General features: G+C 42.0%; 1 protein-coding gene across 1 annotated transcript; it reads right to left on the bottom strand.

Moving 5' to 3' along the window:
* Positions 1–3007: 3007 nt before the first annotated feature.
* Positions 3008–3982, bottom strand: LOC110197152 (mas-related G-protein coupled receptor member X2-like). The gene has a single exon (XM_020970829.1). The coding sequence runs from the start codon at positions 3980–3982 to the stop codon at positions 3008–3010; it is 975 nt and encodes a 324-aa protein (XP_020826488.1).
* Positions 3983–9853: the final 5871 nt, after the last annotated feature.

Genomic DNA, 9853 nt, shown 5'->3' with positions numbered 1-9853 from the left:
TGCAATAGTATATTACTTTTTATTGACTACAGCAAAAAATGTTTGTCTTCTTTCTATATTTATTTCTACTTAATGTATTGTAGATACATAAAATATAACCAAATTAACCTAAAACACGAGATAATTTCATATCTAAATGAAAACCTTTTTTTAAAAAATTGACAATATTCCATTCAGACAATAATTTGAAGAAAAACTGTGAAATCTTACATCTCCTAAGTACAATGACGGGTGGTTGGTTTCCAAGGCAAAGTTATTTGATATGCATATACCACACTTCTGCATGTCAAAACTCTCTGAAATAATATAAACATTATTTAAACATGACAAGTATAAAATTATTAATGTATACAAAGGGAAATATAGTTGAATGCTTTGGTTTTCAATACATCAAAACCAATTAGTGCATGAAGGTAACATTTAAAATCTTATTGTTTTCCATTTAAGACACAAACTTATGTAGCTATACAAGAGAAAGGTATACTTGTATATGAAAAGAGACTTGCTAACATCCCGAAGTTAAAGCTCTGTAGAAAGGACATACGCAGGGCAATATTGATCACATTTAACATGCATTTGAACAAGAGTAAAATGGACAATAACATGTTTAGAAAGTATAAAAATGCATGCAATACTAATAAAAATACAGGCCCCATCACTCAAAGGAAGCTAAAGAAAAGTGAATATTTCCTCATTAATAAAGGAAGAAAGGAACTGCCAGACATTGTCGGAACACATGATCACAGATCGAAATCTTACAGAAATACTTTTGAAATAAGAAGAGATCGGGGCAGCTAGGTGGCGCAGTGGATAGAGCATCGGCCCTGAAGTCAGGAGTACCTGAGTTCAAATCCGGCCTCAGACCAAACACTTGGCACTTACTAGCTGTGTGACCCTGGGCAAGTCACTTAACCCCAATTGCCTTAAAAAAAAGAAAAAGAAAAAAAGAAATAAGCAGAGATTGCTTCATGGAGCAGCAGAATGTTAATAATAGATCAAAACCACTGGACCTACCTATTATAAATAAGTTATATTGATTTATTTCCTGAAAGAGCCTACAATATACCTATGCTCCTAAAGTAGTGGGCAATAGCCATATGGACTCATCAAAAAAAAATTTTAAATATAAAAGTGTAAGGGTGAGTGTAGATTAAGTAAATGAGTCATCATCCTACTCCATTTAAAGTAAGTACTAACCAAGTCAACCAAGTGTGAATCAATCAGTTCACCACAGAATTTAGAATAAAGGGCAGAATTTCTTGGTGAATTGGAGTGCTGTTGCACAGAAAGTGTTAGTGTGCTCAGAGTGATTGGGAAAGCTTTTGGAGTGCCCTGGAGCATTTCTGGGAAGCTAGGGAGCTAGTTCAAAACCTGAGAGATTTGAGCAAGTTCAGGGAAGAGGATATTCTCCCTAAAGTGCTGAGAAGGAATCAATTGTGAAGGGAGGGCAGGAGAAGCCAAGCCCCAGGTCTGCTCTAAATATCTTCTCCTCATTAACTTGTGGAGGACCTTGTGAAATGGAGGGGTCCTGCATAATTCCCAGTCACCCATCACCATCCTAGTAGCCTCCCCAGATCAGCTGATAGATAGTAGTGTTTGTAGCAGGGACAAAGGGCATATTAGACAGCAATTCTATGTTCTGTAAGTAGATCAGGAGAAAGCTTGCCCATATACCAGAGGAGTATGTTGAGGACTTGGGCCAAAGGACTCTGAGGAGCTCAGAGTTACCTCAGTTGTAACCACTCTTAATTTAATGCTAAATTTGAGGTCACTTTCACTTGAACATTTTGTGAAAGAGTGGGTCAAATTTTGGGGCAAGGGATGTTTTCTACCAACTTATTACTTTGCCACCTTAGTAAATAACCCTTTCTAAAAGCTAAAAGATACATCTGTGTCAAGTAGACTTGTTTAGAGAATTGCAGGAGTTTGTGATACAAAATCACTGCCATCAGAAATTACAAGAAAGGTCAGCCTCAAATCTCCTTTACTCATCGATTGAATCAAATTGTCCAAGGAAATGGTAGAAACCATGCAACAGCTCCTGATATGCACACAGACACGTTTGCACCTATGCAATAGTATATAGATATGTGAATATGGATATGTAACACATGGATCTAAATATGATACCTAGCATAGGTTAGATCGCAAACTTATACGTGCAAACCTCATAATCTCCCAACTACATGGAATGAAAAAGATTTCTTACCATAAAGACCAAGCAGAATAAATCAAAGACACACTGTGCCAAGATGCACCTTCACATCATCCCCATTGTTGTCAGCTGTTGAAGTTGTCCTGATGACGCTTTTACTGAGCCTATAGATGGAGATAAGGGCTAGGGGCTAGAGGATAGGTCTGTTATTTTACTGGTATAGAGAAGTCCCAGGTGAGGAAAGTCCCTTCACCAGTGCTGCTCATTTTTTTTCTCTGCAATTTATAGTCTTAGAGAGCTACTTAAAGCTCTCATTGTTGAAATGACTTGCCCAAGGTCATACAGCCATCATTATGTCAGAGGCAGAAGTTGGGCTTAGGTCTTACTGGTTATGAGTTTTTATTCATTATACCAAGACCCTTTGGGAACTGAGCTCATGGTGCACTCTTATTATCCAGTTACAAAAAGCATTCTTCTTATTCAGGGCAATCAAATCCTTATATAAGTGTCTAAGAGAGAGAAAGGATACATGGACTCAGGATACTGTTTGTTCATCTTTTTGCCCTCTTTCCTGGGAAGCATCCTGTTATAGAAAGTTTCCGTCTTAAGACCCAGTTCCACAGAGACTGAGCTTCAGTCACACTATGAAGACTCAAGCCTATGGGCCATTTTCTCTCATATTCAGGAAATCCTGGTGACTCATATTGGAGTGAAGGGAGACATGAACCTTCCTCCTCTGGAAGGGAAATGCTTGCATTAAGGCCTGGAATGAAGGGCAAGATTACCAAGGCCTGCATCTTGGGGAAGTGTCTTTTCTTCTGGACTTCCCAAAGCAAGACCCTAGCCCCAAGCTCAGGGTGTCATCTCCATGGGACCAATGGAGGCTGTCTCCTGACCTTCATCCATCTCGGCCTCCTCCCCTAGCATTCTTTGGAGGACAACTACGAAGGACTCCCTCAGCCTCTTCTGCCTGAAACTCCCCACAAAGAAATAAATAAGGGGGTTAACACTACTATTCAGAGTACTCAAAAGGAGTGACAGTTCATAAAAGTTCAACATGTAAGGGAAGTTGAATTCCAAATATTGCATCAGCAATAAGATACCAAAGGGGAGGCCACAGAGGAAGAAGAGGAGGACTGTGAGCACAATGAGGATATAAAGCCGTGGAGGCTGGCGCTGCTGGAAGCTACATTGGACCCTGAGCAGCAAAGTCAGGCTGGACACACTCATCATGCCAATGAGGAGAAGAACCCACACTGAAGTAGTTACAACAAACCCATAGCAGGGACCATGGCCTAAATGCACACATGTGAGTCCCATCACTGCAAAGAGCAGAATGTAGAGAGCCCAGATCAGGGTGCACACAGTTGCAGACATGTGCCTTGGCCGGAGACATCTGTACCAGATGGGGAAGAGAACAGAAAGACAGCGCTCAGTGCTAATGGCCACTAGGAAACTCAGGCCCACATTGTAGAAGATGAGTGTGATGAAGGTAATTACCACACTCACGGAAATAAACAAGATTTGGGAGAAAAACCCTATGGCAAATAAAGTCCAGCAGGCAAGGTGGAGAAAGTCAGCCCCAGCCAGGTTAAGAATGTAAATAGAGAAGGGACTCTTCTTAATGCGAAAGCTGAGAATCCAGAGGACAATGCCATTGCCCACAAGCCCACCCAGGCTGATGACCAAGACAAGGTAGGGTAGCACCAGGGAAAATGTTCCTTCACTGGTTACATTCCCAGGACTCTGGGGTAATTCAGTCCTCATTACCTCAATTCTATTGTCATAGCCTTGGTCCCAGGGGGATTTTGTAGAGAACTGGGCCATGGAGGTAGATCTGTTCTCAGGAAACCTCTGCTGTGCTCTGCTGTTCCTGGATGTTCCTGTGGACACGATGACCTATAAATGCACTGGGTCCTTTTGGGTGGCAGAAATGTCTCTCTCTCTTAAGATTTAGGCTCAGAACATGCATCAGATACAAAGGATGCAGATGAAGAGGGCCCAGAGGCTTGGTCTATGAAAAAGGAAAAAAACCTTTTGATGGAAAGTTTGGGCAGTTTGTCTTCTGGGGTTCCCGTCTAGGCCACAATGGAGGTGGGTGTTTGTGCTTCTCCCAGGATAGTCTTTCTCATGTGATGGTGGAATTTATCACTGAGGTTTTCCCCTCACTTCTAAGACTACTCAGAGAGGGTTGTTCCCTATGGAGAATAGATCCATAGAGAATGTCTAAATTGGGTCCTGCTTCTCATGCATTCACTTACCCAAAGAGGCTATGTCTTAGCCCAGGTCACAAGGAAAACACCAGGAGTCTGGGAGTGAGCACTGAAAATCAGGGACTCTATGGTTCAGAGCTGCCAGCCCTATCCCCCACCCTTGACACAACCTGACTTTCTGAGGACATAGGAGAAGACCAAAGTAGAAGAGATGTGTTTCAAGTTACATTTGAAGGAGCTACAGGTTAGAAAGACTTCTTGGGACAGCCTGAGAAACTTCCTATTCCCTACCTTCATACCCCCCTAACCCATGAAAGCCATGGATGTCTGAAGCTGCCCCTGGGGGTGCTAGGGGTTCTATAGAGTAGAACATACACTAAAGGCTACTGAACCTAGTAAGAGCACTCATTCTAGCCTCCTTTGACATTGCTACCATCATCATACAGGCTGATCATTTCATACCTGGGTGATTGCAATAACATGCTGGTTGGTCACCCTCCCTCAAGTCTTTTCTTACTGCTGTCTGCAGCTGTCCATTCAGCTGTCAAATGCATCTTCCTAAAGTGTAGGTCTGATAATGTCACTCCAGCCGCATGCCTGTCTTCCATTCAATAAATACCAGCAGCTTCCTATTTATTCTAGGATCTGTAATTGTCTTTTGGGCTTTTAAGGCTTTTCAGAACCTGCTCCCTCTAGTGTTTCCAGTCTTCTTATGCCTTACTTTCCCCTAAATACTCTATTATCCAGTGACACTGGCCCTCTGGATATTCTTCAGACAGTTCTCTCCATCTGTTGCCTGTTCATTTTCATTGTCTGTACCTCTTGCTTAGAATTCCCTCCATCCTCATCTCCATTTTTTGGCTTCCTCCAAGTCTGAGTCAAGATTCCACCTTCTGCAGGAAGCCTTTCTTGATACACACACACACACACGCACACGCACATTGATCTAGCAACACTGGACTCCTTGCTGTTCAAAAATAAGACCCTCTGTTTTCCACTCTGGACACTTTTCCTGGCTGTCTTCTACACCTAGAATGCCTTCCCTCCCCATTTGTCTCCTGACTTCTGTGGCTTCCTTCAAGTCTCAGTTAAAATCCCACCTTCTATAGCAGCCTTTCCCTAGCATCATTAATGCTAGTGCCTCCCTTCCATTGGTTAGCTCCAGTTTAGTCTGTCTCTAGTTGTCCTAAATTGTTTGTAGATTATCTCTCTCATTAGACTGTGAGCTCTTTTATGGCAGGCATTGTCTTTTGCTTTTCTTTGTATCCCCAGAGCAAGCTCAGTATCTTTGCCCAGAGAAGGTGCTTAATAAATGTTTTTTGATTATTGGTTGACTAACATATTCTTAATCTACTAGTGTTCCTTAACTGTTTCTCCTTTCCAGTTCCTTTGTGTTCATTCATTCATTCTTCCTAGTAATAGTTTATTTCTGCAGGAGTCTGGGAGGGGGAGTCATGTTTTATTGCTACATTTCTTACTATGATATTCAATTAAATGTCTTTCTTTTAAATTAATTTTGTCTTCTGACTGACCACACAATCTATGGAGTTTTGCTCACCATAGTTTAGACTAGTTGCAAATCAACAAAGAGCTTGAACCTCAAGTAACATTTTAGGAAATCCGTAAGTGAAAAGGGTGAGGGGTCCTCTAGGAGTTACATTCTTAAACTCAACCTTAAGGCTAAGCTAGCCTACCATCTTTCCCTTCTCTGCATTCAAACACATCATCCTTTATGCCTAGAATGAATCCTCACCATATCTCTGCCTCTTAGAATCTTTATCTTCCTGCAAATCTCAGCCTCTGCTAGCCTGAGCTGAGATCTGGCAGCCTCTACACGTCAGCACAGAGCCTTTAAGGTTCTCCCCTCTGCTCAGTGGAACACCCTTTCTTTTAGACCAAGGACTGTTTAGTTTTTCTCTTTGTGTTATTTTGCATTGCTTTGTACATAACAGTTGCTTTATTTTTTTAATTGTTGAATTAAAGTGAAAAATTTCTGTCTCTGTCTTCTAAAGCAGAGACCAATGGTCCCTGAGAGATAATGTGATATAGTAGGGAAAAACCAATGATGTGAAGTCAGACAAGACCAATGTAAAAACCTACCTCTGACATTTACTAGGAATCTGACTGTGAGTAAATTACTTGCATTTTTTCCTGTCACTTTCCTGAATTAAATATTCTGAACTGAAATATACCTAGGACCTTCCTTTCCGGTTTGCCATATGAACAGAATGCACTGATGGCATTAAAATGCTTTTGTCCTTTGCTTATAGCGTCACTTAATAAATATATTTCCTGAGTTGTGACCTCAAAGTGCTAGGTAAAGGTCAGCAATTAGGACTAGAAGTTATGTTAATGGGCTCTCTCAGTTGTGGTCCCAGGGCTGAGTCACTGAGCATGGGCTCAGACTCAGCTGACCAGGAGACACAGAAATCTGAAATCAGGAGACAGATGTTGCAAGGAGCTGATAATGGCAGTCACTTCCTACTCCATTTGTGCTAAGAGGGAACTTCTGGCTTGTTGGAATCTGACGAGAAGATGGAAAAGAGGTGGATCATGGGTGAAGCAGACAGGCCAGGGATGAAATTCATATGCATATGCCTATGTGCCCTGGCAAAGCAGCTGACCTTTTCACCCTCCCACTTCTCCACCTCTCCTTCTACCAACCACAGGCTCAGCCACATCTCACTGTAAAACTAATGCTGGCCTCTCCTCAGAATTCTCCACCCTCGCATCCAAAACTGTTTGTATTTTATGCCATGTTGATGAGGATGAGACTGTCCTCCTGAGGTTGTTCTGCCAATGTCTATCTCTCAGATATGGCTCAGATTCCCATGTCTTCATAAGTGGAATTTACTTGATTCTGGACCTCTGACTTTATGGTACCTTATGTCTTTGTAGTAATCCCATCCTTCTCTCTGATTTCAAACAATAACCTATGCTTAGAATCAAGGAATTTAGAACTGGGAGGCTCCTTGGACATAAACCAGTCAAAACTCTTTAACTTTCTGAATGAGAAAACTGAGAAAAGAAGTGGCTTGTGCAGATGCTCCCTGCCCAGGTATGCTGAGATTCTGTTCTCTGTCTGATCTCATTTTCTTTGCTCCCTGTGACTTCAACATTTTGCATCTCTCCAAATCTTAGAACCTTACTGGGAGTGTCAAAGATTCCTAATGAAGCTTAACCCCATGTCATGGCAAGTTGGAGGCTAACTTGCCAGGCTAGTCTGCATAGGAGGACATTAGATATGATAGGAGGAATAGAGAGGGAAGGACTAAGGCTTATTTCAGCCCCCTTTTCTGTGCTTAATCCATTACTCATGTCTATACAACTTGATCCCAGGAGCTCAGAAGCACCTGTAACACAGGTAACCCTTCTCTCATACCCCCCAGTGTGTCAACTCTTCATTCCTTGAGATTCTTGAGGATCCAGATGTATTAGTTAGAACTTACAAGGCATATTCATGTGCATGTGTCTCTGAGGTTTGGGACCCTTCTTTCCTCAAAATCTGCTCATTCTGATGGTTTAGAGTGAACTAAAAAATGTCATTCACTTCCTTCAACCTCAACCGACTCTCCCAAGACCCTCTAAGCCTTTTATGCCTCTGTTTGCTCTCCTGAAACATTGGGATCTGACCTACCCATGTGACCTGAGGCATACATTTCTGCTGTGGCTCCTTCCTGAGTCCTTGGCCTTATGGCTCACCTGAATACCAAGCACTGATCTCAAGGTGTCTCAAACCCCTAGAATCTTCTTCCACTCTAGAGGAACTTGGGAATCTGACTTTAAAGTGCTGTTCTTGGACACCCCAAGTGGATTCAATGGATCTCAAGCACATGAAACATATATGCTGAGACAAGAAAACAGATGAGACATTAGCAAATATAAAAATGACTAGGACTTAAATGTAGGCAGGATTTTAAAAATATCTCAAATGTTATCATGCCACCTCCCTATTCCCATTAGCCAAATTTCTCTTGAGACAGAATTTAAAATCAGAGGGATTTTGGTTGGTGTTTCTACAAGACTGGAAGAAGACACTTCAACAATCCCTTCTTTCCCTTCTGATCCTCTCACAGAATATAGGAGTAGATCTACCTTTTATATGAAGGCTCTCCCTGGAGTGAATGACCTGAAGAAAATCCTCTGACCTCAGGCCCAGAGCTGCCTGCAGAAGCTTCTTGTCAGATTTGGGGCCAAATCGAATATTATCAGTTAGTGAGTACACACCCTGTCATTTCCTGAGCTGGTATTGCCGACCAGTCAGAGCCCAGGGTTCACTGGAAAGTGTCCCTTAAGGAAAATTATCTTTCTTTCACCTCATGACTCTGCTCATGGCCCTGCTTCTCTGATGCCTTGTGACCTTCTTATCCACATTTCTTCCTGCCAGCAAGCTGCAAGTTCTCAGTCTTCTGGTGTTTATTCTCATCATCTTCACCAAACCAGGCATAACTGAGGCACCAGAATTTATTATAAATGTCATTGGGGGAGGACTGAGGGTGAGCTTGGGTGGATCCAAAGCTTTCATGGGATGATTGGAATCCTCCTAATTTCTTTCTCATTTGACTGATTCCCTAGTGAATCTTCAGATATCTCCTGTGCCTGTCTTCATCTTGCACCTCTTGATTCTGTTCCACTTCCAAAGGCACATCCAGAGACAGAAAATTCAGCAATTTAGTGTTTCCCTATATGACTGTGTGCATGTATGGGAGTTAGAGGAACGTTAAGCAGATCATGATTTTTTTCTCACTGCTTCCATTAATCAAAGCCAAAGCACTGGGTGGGGAGGGTGTTAGTTTCTGAAAACTGCCTAATCTTCCTCCCCTAATAGATGACTGAAATGTTAAAGACTAGTGGTCCAGAACTTGTGAAGTGTAAAGTAGTGGGCAATCAGAAAAGACCTGGTACTTTCAAAGGGTTATGATGCAGGAACCACTCAGGCAATCCTAAAAGCATCCCAAGGCTATATTTTCTTCTTCCAAACCATGGCTCATAAGCCTCTATCAGTGTTTCTTTTACTAGACTAACTAAAGGGCATATTGTTTCGAAGCTAAAGACATTGATTTAGACAGTATATTAAAATAAATTACAAGGAAAATCCCTCCATAGAAGTGCTCTCTCCCAGAACACGCTATTGATGGATGAGGGAGCACTTACAAGCTGGCAGGCAACATGAGCGGGATAAAGCTTGTGTAAGGAGACGCCTAGAGCAAGGCCTCACATTATTGGACTTGGGTTGTTGTTGCTTTATCAGCTTCAAAGGTCTGGGACATCTGTCGACTAGCCTCTTCACGGCATTATGGACTGTTTGTTCTCCTAATCTTCTGTACATAACCTCATCCTTTTGAACCATCTGCTGAGTGGCTTTTTGCTGATTCACTCTCCTTCCAAGAACCTTCCCTCTGTTTTATTTCTATTAATTGTCAGGGGTTATGAAAGGCTCTCAGCTCAAGCTCATATCCTTCAGAGCCATTGCTACCCTTTTATT

This window comes from Phascolarctos cinereus, unplaced genomic scaffold, assembly GCF_003287225.1.
Source record: "Phascolarctos cinereus isolate Bilbo 61053 unplaced genomic scaffold, phaCin_HiC Scaffold_9;HRSCAF=440, whole genome shotgun sequence".
Taxonomy (NCBI): domain Eukaryota; kingdom Metazoa; phylum Chordata; class Mammalia; order Diprotodontia; family Phascolarctidae; genus Phascolarctos; species Phascolarctos cinereus.
Note: the sequence above shows the minus strand (reverse complement) of the source record. Positions and strands in the feature narration are given on the sequence as shown.

Coding starts and splice junctions, on each gene's coding strand:
- LOC110197152 (XM_020970829.1), bottom strand. CDS start 3,982: ATGGCCCAGTTCTCTACAAAATCCCCCTGGGACCAAGGCTATGACAAT.